The following is a 13,242-nucleotide window of genomic DNA, read 5'->3' as shown; positions in this document are numbered from 1 at the left end:
CTGTCCTAAGTCAAGAGTATACAATGAATCAGCTGCAGAGCTACACAAGTTGCAGCGAGACAACAGACATTTTCCTCTTCTCTATTCCCTTTCAAAAAAAGTTTAAGGCAGTTAGACATCCACGTACAATTTCAGAACTAGCAAAGAAATACACTTTCCATCCTTTTTTTAGATATTTATTTTGCTGTGAAATTTGAAGTTCAGTGAAGGAAACAATTGAAAAAACACTGTTTTCAAAAACTGTAACCTCAGTCCCATAGAGCACTTGTTTGTGGGAAGCTTTTTGTTTGCAAATAATATAGATATATGTAATAAAGGATATATTAATGTAGTATTTACTGTAAGATTTTTAATAACCTTAGGCTTTAAAAAATGCAACTTTTTACTGAGCAGAACACTGATACTTATGCTTAGATCTAACTTTGCTTTTCAGGGCATAACTTTGTGCCTAAACTGTTATCAATGAACTTACACCATGTAAGTACCTATTTCATACCTTTGGTCAGATGCAAATACTGGCCACACATTACTCACGGAAGAGACCACCCTCCAAAAAGCTAAGTCAGTACCTGAATATCAGAAATAGTACAAAACAATTCTAACATCTAAAGAATTTACTTCTAAACACTAGATACAAAATCTGGAACACCATTTTCAGTTAAATCTGGAGGACATTAGCAACCAGAGATGTAACATTATTGCCAAAACCTTTGGTTCCATTTAATACTTTCAGCTAAGGAAACCCCTGCAGATGACATTGGATCTTAACCCCTTTCATAGCACAGCTCACAGCTCTGTCCTTACCACAGCTACCATCAGGGCTGATGAGTACTTCCTCTGTACAAGGGACAAACTTCCTCACACTGATACATAATACTAACTTACCAATTTCCAGATATACTACTAGGAGGGAAAGTGAAATTACTTTGTAAGGCAAGAGTAGGACCATAAACAAAAATAGGTAGGGAAGTTGCCTCTCAGCTGTTGAGCATTTGACATCTTCTAAAAAAGACAGGAAGTATGAAAGACATTTACAAAATTATATCCCCAACACACAGAAGATCAGAAACAGTTTACCTTTTCCGAGGTTTCTGAGCCATTGCTTTTATTGATACCAGATGCCATTTTCTGTTTTACTGACTCCATAAAAATAGAGGGGGGCATTCACTGTCTTATTTTAAACTCCTAACCTAGAGATGGCTATGTCTCTTACACAGCCAGAGAAGAAAGACAAGTACTTCCAGATTTGATACACAGATGTTAAATTAGCATCTTAACTGCTGCCTTAGCGTTCCAAACTACTTATTGACTACAGTCTGAACTCAAGTGTCTGAGTCAGGTGTTCACAGTTAGACGCTATACAGATCCCATCATTTGGTGGTTTATGAGATGCCCTAGGATTTTCGTGCTGGCCACTAGCTTGCTGTTCTAAAAGGGTACCTGGTCCTGTACCATCTTTCCAGATCCAGCTGGATATCCTAGATACCTTAGAGCATGTTAAACACACTACACACCTATATACATACATATATATATGTATATATACACACATACACTACAATATACATAAGTATATTAAATATTTTTACCTCGCCAAATGGTGTATAAAACTGCACAATGTTTACATCTTTATCTTGAGAACTTGCTTTTAGGGAGCCTGCCACCGCCAATACGCTTCCACAGTGGTTCCACTGAATACATACTACATTCATACCAGTGTCAATCAAAATAGGATCTAGTTTTTAAGAAATAAACATTAAGAACATAAATACAAGTAGACATTTTGGGTCAAGAGAGGCTTGTAGGTCAGTAGCTTGACCAAGTAGTTAGCACCCCACATTTTGTACCTACTGTGGTCATTCTCATCTCTCATTATCTGGCATCTTCCATTGTCATAACAGACAGCAAGACAAGGACAATCTGGTTCAATGTAGCCTTCTGTACCATGATACCAATGTATTCCAGCAATACTGAATGCTCCAGTTAAGTTCACCAAACAACTCAGTTTCATTTGCACCTAGACAAAAATGGTTAATTATTTAAAGTCATATACAACATGCTATTTTTAACAATTTAGATCTCTACTGATACTTTGCAAAAGACCAGATGTCTATACAAAATTTTTTTCCTGTCCCAAGAAAAAATTTCACATTTTCAAAATTTTAAGTTTGAAAAGCTTTCTTATTCAAAGCCAGATCAGACATATGAAAACATATATTTTAACTACAAAGTAGTACTTTAGTATTATCATTTTCATTCTTTGAAAAGTAATTTAAAAACAAATGAAATAAACAAATAAAAAAATCCCACCACACACACACAAGCACACACACCCAAGGAACACTGGAACTTTGGGGGGGGGTGGTGGGAGGGGAGGCACAGAATGTCAAACCATTCCTGGCCACAAGAGTTTTTTTTAAAAAGAAACCTTTTTTCAGCTTTTTCTTGATACAAGTCTCTTGAATAATAGATAAAAATAATTGGAAAAAATGTGTCCAAATCAGAACACCAATTAAGATAAGTTTACTTTTGTAATAATTAGCCCTGTACATCTGGTAACACAGGTAAGGGTTTTTTCTGAAAGATAAGAATGCATCTGGATCACTTTGAGAGGGCTACCACGTAACTTATGGAAGGGAGGGAGAGGGAGGGAAAGAGAGAGCTCACAACCACACGTATGGTTGATAAAAGGTCCGGGGAGGGTAGGAGAAGTGACAACAACTCTTTTAAAGAATTTCAGTAATTTGCAGCACATACTAGAAACACCGTGACTCACACAATGGGAAGAAAGATACAGTGGAGGGTTAAAGAAAAGAAAATGGAATGGAAAGGGAAGGAGGAGAAAATTCACCTTAATAGACATCTAAAAGTCAAGAACATAGTTCCAAACACATTGCTGTTTTCAAAGTCAGTTTAGCATTTTGTCACAGTTGTATTCAATATTCCAAATAAGTAGATAAAAATAAATAAGTAAACCAAAGGTGTAGATATGCAGAAATATTATAGTTATTTCCTTTCATTTTTCCATTTATTATCAGGCATTCTCTGAAGCATGTACCATTCCTTATGTAATAAAGAATGACAGGAGCAACAGGAAAATAAACTAGTGCTATATTCTAAAAGCACACTAGTACTTTCAACATGAGTTTCATTTAATTTCATTAGTATCACCATAAATATTTTTACATTTTCATTAGGTAATGCAAGGCCAAAAGGCATTAGTTGATGTGATATTCATTTAGCTGCCAAGAAAGGAAAGCTGCAGCTGCATTAATCTTGAATAAAAACTTTGTGCCCAAGACCTTGTCCAGTTCTCAGTACTGAAGTCCCCCAATTAAACAAATGAACATGAAATAAATTAAGAGGAAGTAAGATTTTATGCCTGTTGAAGTTAATAACTTTATTATACCACCATGAACTTACAATAAAATTCCCCTGATTGTCATAAATGTGAATCTCTCCATTTGCCATTCCAAAGAGTAAAACTTTGCTATCGGAGGACCAAGCCACGTGGCACAGGTGAGTACCTTTCAAGTCTTTTCCCCAAATGCGATTGCCTGTAACAGAACATTGATTACACCTAATAAACATACCACAAAATTAAAAATAGGATGCAAGTTACCAATGTAAAAATGGAAACAGCTGAAGAAAGTCAAAGCAACAGTTAGGAAGTATTAATTGTATTTATCTAGAGAAACACAGCCACTATGTACATAATTCTGAAAACAAAAGCTATGTAATAGCACAACAATTAGTAGAGCTTAAATTTTACCATCCACTGATCCAACAATCACAGCTCCATCTTCATATACAATACAAATCTTTTGTCCATCAGCATTCCAGCTCATACTTCGAACAACAGATTTATTTCTATTGTTAATCATCTCTTCATACCAAGCACCTATTAGTAGTGAATGGAAAACAGAGTTATACTTCTGATTTGATAATCCTCTACTGAATTCAAGGTACACACTAATCACTGAATTCAAAATTACTCTCAATTAAAAAGATATGCAAATAGGATGATGACATTTCTTAGCCATATGAATTCCTGAGTTGTTAAAAAACACACAAATAAAACATAATACAGACACACAAAAATTTTATAAGTTACCAAGCAATCAAATTACGTGTTCAGTGAAATGGAGAAATCTGAGAATGGTCTGCTTATGAGTAAACATGAGACAGTAGGTTACATCTGACTCTGCAATATAATATGCTACAGAAGCAGTAAATTTTGGAAAGGAATTAGAAACAAAGTTGTTCTCCCCTTTCAGTAAAACTCTAGCAAGGCTATGCTATAGTGTCCCCCAGACTGCACAGACATAATTATTGTGAAACCCAGTGTTCAGGTGTGAGCTACTTATTTCCAAAAGGAACCTGACAAATGAGGGATCGGAGAGGGGAACCAAAGTCCGAGAGGAGCCTTACAGGAAGAGATCTGTGCTTATGTAATTTCAGAACTGACAAGAATACACTAGGAAACATAAATGGAGGGAACAACTGTCTGTGATAGGAATATGTATTAAGTAATTTACTGGTCTTTTCCAAAACTAAGAGATGATTTATGTGGCAGTAGCCACCACATATCAGGTGGAAAGACTAATCAAGTGATACTTTTTATTCCTGAAATGAGAAGCTGAGCTGAGATTTTATTTGTTTCCATTTTTCATTAAACAAAACAAAACCCTTTATTTTCTTTTTCTTTCCCACATGTGTTGGAAGTGGTTAATTTGATTGAGAGGTTTTCTGGCTTTCAAATGAATTTAAGTGTACCAAAGAAGTACATGTATTTGTGAAAAGGTCATGAACGATAAAAGCAAATTACAGCAATATACTGGTTAGTTATATTAGTTCAGTCCCTTAATTAAACATTTCTATAGATTGTTTTTATGAAAGTATTTAATTGATGTTCTAAGCAGGGTTGCTAAGTTCTTGTAGTTCTACCAATATGTCTGTGCTTGATGCACTTTGCAGAACTAGTTAAATATTACAATGATACCCAGAACAGAACCTACACAAAGAAGCACTGCTACTTTTTGTTGTTCAATATACTATTTTCCTCTAAGGGAATAAAGTAATAGAGTGTCGTGGTTTAGCCCCAGCCAGCAACTAAGCACCACGCAGCTGCTCACTCACTCCCCCTCTCGCAGTGGGACGGGGGAGAGAATTAGAAAAAAACCTCGTGGGTTGAGATAAACACGGTTTAATAGGACAGAAAGAGAGAAGGAAACAACAATGATAATACCAACAAAGGAATGTACAAGAACAAGTGATGCCCAATACAGCGATTGCTCACCACCCAGCGATCGACAGCCTGCCCCGAGCAGCGATTTCCACCCCCGGCCAACTCCAGTTTATGTACTGGGCATGCCATCGTATGGTATGGAATATCTCTTTGGCCAGTCTGGGTCAGCTGTCCTGGCTGTGTCCCCTCCCAGATCCCCGTGCACCCCCAGCCTTCTTGCTAGCAGGCCAGCACAAGAAGCTGGACTGTCCGTGGCCAGCAGGAGTAGGGAAGTGACCGTGCCCCTGTACTCAGCACTGGTAAGGCCGCACCTTGAATACTGTGTTCAGTTTTGGGCCCCTCACTACAAGAAGGATGCTGAGGTGCTGGAGCCTGTCCAGAGAAGGGCAACGAAGATGGTGAGGGGTCTGGAGCACAAGTCTTATGAGGAGCGGCTGAGGGAACTGGGGTTGTTTAGTCTGGAGAAGAGGAGGCTGAGAGGAGACCTTATCGCTCTCTACAACTACCTGAAAGGGGGTTGTGGCAACGAGGGTGTTGGCCTCTTCTCCCAAGTAACTAGTGATAGGACAAGAGGAAATGGCCTCAAGTTGCGCCAGGGGAGGTTTAGACTGGATATTAGGAAAAATTTCTTCACTGAGAGAGTGGTCAGGCATTGGAACAGGCTGCCCAGGGAGGTGGTGGAGTCGCCATCTCTGGAAGTGTTCAAAAAACGTGTGGATGTGGCGCTTCAGGACATGGTTTAGGGGACATGGTGGCGCTGGATTAATGGTTGGACTTGATGATCTTAAAGGTCCTTTCCAACCTAGTGATTCTGTGACTGCTTAGCAACAACCCAAAACATCAGCACATTATCAACAGTTTCTCATCCTAAATCCAAAACATAGTCTCACACTAGCTTCTGTGAAGAAAACCAGCTCTATCCCGGCTGAAACCAGCACATAGAGATAAGAAAATAAGAAATTTAGAGCAGTTTACCAAGCATATGGCTAAGAATTGATACCTTTTCCTAAGGTAGTTCTGCAGGACAAATGTTTTTTTATATGCAACTACACTATGAAAAATGTAGACAAATATAAAAAAAATAGTAATAAAAACTTGGAAAATGTTTTAAATCTATTTTGAGCTTTACAGTCTGCAAAATAAAATGTCTGAAAAAGAATTGTCAAAATTGCTGGAGAAAAAATGAAAAAAGAAAAGAAGATTTCTCACAACATGGAATATTATCCCATCTCAAACTTGTTCTGTAGCATACCTTTATACAGCATCCACACAATGATGAGTCCATTTTGATCACTGGTAGTCAGTTTTTGATACTGTTCATTCCATGTCACCACTTGCACAGAACCTAGAAAATTATACAATTTCTTTTACTTACACCATTTAAATAAGTTAATAAATACCACCACATCCAACTTCATCAACCTGGAGCTTTTCAGAAATTTGCACTGCTGACTTTGATTGAGTTTTAGGAATTCATTCTATATCACTCATTTCCTGTTTCAAAAATCTGCTAAACAGCTCCTTTTGCTTCTGTATTCACCCACTTCAGTAACATCCTCTCCGAATTCTGCTCGGAATATTGCTTCAATATGCAAAACCCAAATCATAGTTTTGTGGTTTCTGACTGCCTCTGACACTAGTCTGAGAAGCTGACAAAACTTTATTATCGTAAGGAGTTTTTTTTTTTTCCTCTTAATAGTTTGAGCACTCTACTCACAATTCCTTCAGACCCTCAAGTCTCACAGGGGATCCTACTCAAATATTTGACTTAACTTGAAACATCTTCGAACCGTTTCTAAGCAGCATCTTATCTCATCAGTTCAATACTGGATATGAACTTGGCCATTTCAAGCATCACTCGCTTTCACGCCTTCACCACTAGTCATCTGTTTGCTCTGTATCCTTTCCATTTTTCAGCATTTCAGTCATAACCTTTATCAAAAGATGCAATCAAAGATATTCTGAATGTCAGGAATTTTTGAAGGTAACAGTAACCTATTTCAGGATTTAAGACATCCATTCAAAATATCCACTAAATCAGTTCCTCACAATTCATTGTTTTTGATCATATTTAACCAGGCCCCTAAAATAACATTGGTAAGTTTCAACTGGAAGTCCTCCTAAAAAGACCATTTCTTCAAATAATGTAAGGATTTTAGCATTCTCTTCATATCCAGTTGTCCACGGATGGTGACCATTTAACATTTATCACACGAGAGTTTAATTCCTCCCCGTCTAATTTCCCTGCATTCACACACTAGCCTTCTCTAGCCTGTTTCCTAACCTCTCTAAACTTTGTCTGTATACTATACAGCAGTCTACGTACATACACATTCTGTAATTTCACATAATCACAGAATCACTAGGTTGGAAAGGACCTTCAAGATTATCAAGTCTAACCATTAATCCAGCGCCACCATGTCCCCTAAACCATGTCCTGAAGCGCCATATCCACACGTTTTTTGAACACTTCCAGAGATGGCGACTCCACCACCTCCCTGGGCAGCCTGTTCCAATGCCTGACTATCCTCTCAGTGAAGAAATGTTTCCTAACGTCCAATCTGAACCTCCCCTGGCGCAACATGAGGCCACTTCCTCTTGTCCTATCACTAGTTACTTGGGAGAAGAGACCAACACCCTCGTCCCCACAACCCCCTTTCAGGTAGTTGTAGAGCGCGATAAGGTCTCCTCTCAGCCTCCTCTTCTCCAGACTGAACAACCCCAGGTCCCTCAGCCGCTCCCCATAAGACTTGTGCTCCAGACCCCTCACCAGCTTCGTTGTCCTTCTCTGGACACACTCCAGCACCTCAGCATCCTTCTTGTAGTGAGGGGCCCAAAACTGAACACAGGATTCAAGCTGCGGCCTCACCAGTGCCGAGTACAGGGGCACAATCACTTCCCTACTCCTGCTGGCCACACTATTCCTGATACAGGCCAGGACGCTGTTGGCCTTCTTGGCCACCTGGGCACACTGCTGGCTCATATTCAGCCGGCTGTCAACCAGCAGCCCCAGGTCTCTTTCCGCTGGGCTGCTCTCTAGCCACTCCTCCCCAAGCCTGTAGCGTTGCATGGGGTTGTTGTGGCCAAAGTGCAGGACCCTGCACTTGGCCTTATTAAACCTCATACAGTTGGCCTCTGCCCATCAATCCAGCCTGTCCAGATCCCTCTGCAGAGCCCTCCTACCCTCCAGCAGATCAACACTCCCACCCAGCTTGGTGTCATCTGCAAACTTACTGAGGGAGCACTCAATTCCCTCATCCAGATCATCAATAAAGATATTGAACAATAATTTGTCAACAAAGGGAATATGAAGATATATTTAAGATAGAAATCAGGTTTACTGAACTAACTTTGATTTCTTCAGAAAATGTAAAGCTATGTAACACATAAGCAAATCTCATAGACACTGAAAAAAACAGGCTTATCCACATATGCACCACTAGAAAAAATGTTTAAGAAGGCTTTTAGTCTCATTTCTGATTTTAGCCTACTATACAGAGTTTAAAACTTTATGTATACAGTGTAAGAGAAAATTGTTCTCTTTTTAAAAAAAAAGAAAACAACCACAGTAGAGCACCATTGTTTCTTTAAGTCAGCAATTCCAGCACCAACTGCCCGTCAGTTTAGCTTTTCTCTTCTGCTAGAAAGCATTCATCTGTCATCTACCAAGGCAGTATATGAACAAATGTATGAGAGCAAATATATCATGATCTTTTCTGTAAATACTTAAAAATATATTCCAGTCCCATACAAATGATTAGCACTTCCAGATTAACCATGCTGAAGTCAGAGTCAACAAGTACAAGTTGACTATACCAGCAGCACTACACAATTAAAAAAAAAGTCCCTCTGTCATTTAACACATACAATAGCATCATCTACCTAGATAGAAACCAATACTTCCTTCTCAGTGTAATGAATGGGAACCAAAAAGTAAAACCTGAGGTAATATAAAACACAAGTTAGGCTGTAACATCAAAGTTCACAGATTTAACCTTGCAAAAACTATAAGCAAACTTTACATCATAACAGGCAGAGCTTGGTTCGTGCAGCTTGCATCCTAAATCACACAAACCGTATCAACTAGGAGAACTGAGGTAAGGCTAGATCACTTTGATTCTCAACCCAGAAATTCACCCACGTATCATAAAAGACTGACTGTAGGTCTTTCATCAGATAACTTAGTAAAAATAGATCGCAAAGCTGTTACATACCTGAGTTGAATACTGATAATCTTTGTTTCAGGCTTGTAGTAAAAAGTTATATGAAAATTACTCTATCAACTTCACAAAATCTTGTATTTTTTTATTCTAATCAAAAGAACATTAAATGCCAAAAGACACTTACCACTATGACCTTCAAGAGTTTGATTCACAGAAAGATTGCTAGGAGCTGCAAGTCCCTTTATTTTTGCTTCATCTAAAAATAACAAAAATAGCTATAAAATAAACCTAATAAAGCATACCTATTACTGTGTCTCAATCACTACTGCAGCTCTAATCACCATGTACATAGATAAAATTATTCACCTAAAAGTATGTAAATTGTAACTGCAGGATGAATTTTCCACCCCTCAGTTCAACGCATCTGCTATTCACATCATCCAGATTCATATACTCATTATGGTCTAGCAGTTTTTCAGGAAAAAAAAAAAAACACAACAAAACAAACAAAAAGGCCCACCACAACAACAACTATGACTATCACCTTTCATTACACACAGAAAAAGGTTTAAAAGAATTTGAAAATATATTAGATTTTACTTTTCTTGGAACATGTTTATTTAAAAAAAATACACAGCTTTCTTTCTAAAATAATGAAGACAGTAGAGAACATTCAAACAAAATCAAGAAATAACAAAATAAGTTCCAAAATAAACTTGAAGCCTATACAAAAAGAACAAGAATGAAACGTATGCCCTAAAAAAAAGCAGCACTGAAGAAAACTTCAGTAGATACAACAGGTAGACAAACTACACGTGTGCCATGTAAAGACAAGCTGGAGTAAAAAAGTGTTCAAAAGAAAGTAACAGCACATTTATGGTTTATGCAAATATATAGCTATCTATGTACAGATTTAAAACATATGCAATATTATCAAGGAACGTGGAAGGAGTTAGGTTTTTAGAATTCTGAAGTGCGGTGGATTTTGCTGTTAAAAAAACCACAAAAAGTCTCATTTACCTGTCTGTGTTTCTAGTTTTAAAACTTTTAGTAGCCCATCCTCTCCACCACAGGCTATGAAACCTTGATCCTTATTCCAGGAAATACATCTTAATCGAACATTACCGGGAATTGCAATCTGAAACCACATAGTTGCAAGAATCATATTTTATTTTAAAATACTCTATTTGAACACGTCAAAGACATCTATGATAGCACACAAGATAAACATTTCTATCAACAGATCAGTACATGCAAGAAGAGACAGAAGACAAATAGAATTACAAGCTCTAGTCAAACTGTGCGACACAACACTTGAGAAGAGTGAAATCTAACATATGCAGTAAACAGTAGTAACAGGACATCTTCAAAGGTGTGCAGAGGTGCCATGAGCAGCAAAACAGCTGAGGGGGATCACACAGTGCACAGGGCTTTGCCAGGAGCTGGTCTCTCCCCTGGTCTCCTGGGGGAGCAGCTGCTTAGGACACAGCTGAGGACCGAAGAAACGCCAAGCCCCAAACCCAGGCCGAAAGGAAGCAGGCAGGACAGAGCAGGGCAGCAATCTGGGCAGGGACCGAGCCCGCGGCCGCACCACCAGCGCCAGCAGAGCCGCAGGCAGCGGGAAGGGAGCCCCGAGGGTCCCCTCAGCGCCCCGAGGCCTCTGCGCTCCCAGTCCCGGGGAGTGGGGGTGGGAACGGGAACTCCGCATGCCCCGAGAGCTGCCTGCCTCCCGCCGCCCCGACTTTCCTCCGTGCCCCAGGAGCACCTTCTTGCACAGGTAGATGAACATCCTGGAGGAGCGGACGGCGGGCGGGGGGTGCCGACCCCACACCGCTCTTCACGGCGGCGCGGCAGGCCCGGCGCAGCCTCCCTGGCAACCGCGTCACCCTGGCAACCGCCGCCGGAAGTGCGACCCGGGCGCGCGCTCCTCTCCTTCCGGCAGCGGAAGAAGAAAGACACGATTCGTTTGCTGCCGCCCACCCTCTGGCGACAGGCCCAAGCGCTCCCACCCCTTTGGGGCGGAACCAATATTTGACCCCGCCCCCCAGAGGGGCCGATTGAGACCGTGGGAGCTGTGAGGTACCGCCGCGGCCTGCGGAGACGGCCGCCTGCTGGCGGCAGCGCCGGCGGATGGGCCCCAGAGCGGGGGGCGGGGGGGGGGCTTCGCCCGCCCCAGCACAGCGGCGGGCAACAAGTTAACGGTTGTACTCGGCTTGGGTGGAAAGTACTGGTAATTCATGAATAAAAGCTTATTCAAGAATAAACTCTGCCTGTACATGAAGGGAAATCTGAAAGCTTGCAGATCCCAGAGTGTCTGCTCTGAGCGGTTTTAGTATGCCTTACGTCAATACATCGTCAGAGTTACCCCAGCCTCAGGGCTGCCCGGGTGCTGCTGTGCGCAGAGGTACCTGGCGGCTGCGGCCGAGGCCACTGGCGTTGGGCACCATTCCCGCTCCCTCAGAAGGTGCTGCCGGCACCCACAGCCAGGTCTGGCCAGTCGGTTACCCACATGCACAGGTGAATCACGCCTGGATTCAGCGGGTTAGGGTAAGCAAGCCCCATGGCTACTCTTCTAAAGCTCTGGGACACTGAGCCAGGCAGGGGGGAAGGATGAAGCCTGGATTTGTGCCCGCACGAGGGGTGCAGGGGGCTTCGGGAGCAGCCTGGCTCTGCAGCAGTGACACCAAGCTAGAGTGGGCCCAGCTGCAAAATAAGTATCTTCCATACCGAAAGCTGTTTTGTAGCTGACGGACAGAAAAGGGGAACACGGGAGACCTACAGAAGACAGCCTGACCTCTGTACCGGGGAAGATTATGGAGCGGTTGGTCTTGAGAGTGCTCACAGGGCATCTGCAGGACAACCAAGGGATCAGGCCCAGCCAGCATGGGTTAATGAAAGGCAGGTCCTGCTTGACCAACTTGATTTCCTTCTATGATCAGGTGACCCACCTAGTGGATGAGGGAAAGACTGTGGACGTTGTCTACCTGGACTTTAGTAAAGCCTTTGACAGCGTCTCCCACAGCATTCTCCTGGAGAAACTGGCGGCTCGTGGCTTGGACGGGTTTACTCTTCGCTGGGTGAGGAACTGGCTGGATGGCCGAGCCCAGAGAGTTGTGGTGAACGGTGTTAAATCCGGCTGGCGGCCGGTCACAAGCGGTGTTCCCCAGGGCTCGGTTCTGGGGCTGGTCTTGTTTAATATCTTTATCGATGATCTGGATGAGGGAATTGAGTGCTCCCTCAGTAAGTTTGCAGATGACACCAAGCTGGGTGGGAGTGTTGATCTGCTGGAGGGTAGGAGGGCTCTGCAGAGGGATCTGGACAGGCTGGATCGATGGGCAGAGGCCAACTGTATGAGGTTTAATAAGGCCAAGTGCAGGGTCCTGCACTTCGGCCACAACAACCCCATGCAACGCTACAGGCTTGGGGAGGAGTGGCTGGAGAGCAGCCCAGCGGAAAGAGACCTGGGGGTGCTGGTTGACAGCCGGCTGAATATGAGCCAGCAGTGTGCCCAGGTGGCCAAGAAGGCCAACAGCGTCCTGGCCTGTATCAGGAATAGTGGGGCCAGCAGGAGTAGGGAAGTGATTGTGCCCCTGTACTTGGCACCGGTAAGGCCGCAGCTTGAATCCTGTGTTCAGTTTTGGGCCCCTCACTACAAGAAGGATGCTGAGGTGCTGGAGCGTGTCTAGAGAAGGGCAATGAAGATGGTGAGGGGTCTGGAGCACAAGTCTTATGAGGAGCGGCTGAGGGAACTGGGGTTGTTTAGTCTGGAGAAGAGGAGGCTGAGAGGAGACCTTATCGCTCTCTACAACTACCTGAAAGGGGGTTGTGGCG

The 13,242-nt window shown here is 42.1% G+C and overlaps 1 protein-coding gene across 1 annotated transcript in view; it reads right to left on the bottom strand.

The window, feature by feature from the left end:
* Positions 1 to 11,200, bottom strand: part of WDR35 (WD repeat domain 35) — a gene marked incomplete at both ends in the record, with an annotated part of 45,905 nt that extends 34,705 nt beyond the window's left edge. The window contains 8 exons of the mRNA XM_081998660.1: positions 1,590 to 1,735; positions 1,852 to 2,017; positions 3,424 to 3,557; positions 3,773 to 3,901; positions 6,501 to 6,593; positions 9,596 to 9,667; positions 10,432 to 10,549; positions 11,177 to 11,200. Of these exons, the coding sequence (XP_081854786.1) occupies positions 1,590 to 1,735; positions 1,852 to 2,017; positions 3,424 to 3,557; positions 3,773 to 3,901; positions 6,501 to 6,593; positions 9,596 to 9,667; positions 10,432 to 10,549; positions 11,177 to 11,200 (882 nt within the window). The remainder of the gene's footprint in view (positions 1 to 1,589; positions 1,736 to 1,851; positions 2,018 to 3,423; positions 3,558 to 3,772; positions 3,902 to 6,500; positions 6,594 to 9,595; positions 9,668 to 10,431; positions 10,550 to 11,176) is intronic.
* Positions 11,201 to 13,242: the final 2,042 nt, after the last annotated feature.

The sequence above is a fragment of the Phaethon aethereus genome, assembly GCF_964289735.1.
Source record: "Phaethon aethereus genome assembly, chromosome: 3".
Classification (NCBI taxonomy): Eukaryota; Metazoa; Chordata; class Aves; order Phaethontiformes; family Phaethontidae; genus Phaethon; species Phaethon aethereus.
This window is presented reverse-complemented; position numbering and strand designations above follow the sequence as displayed.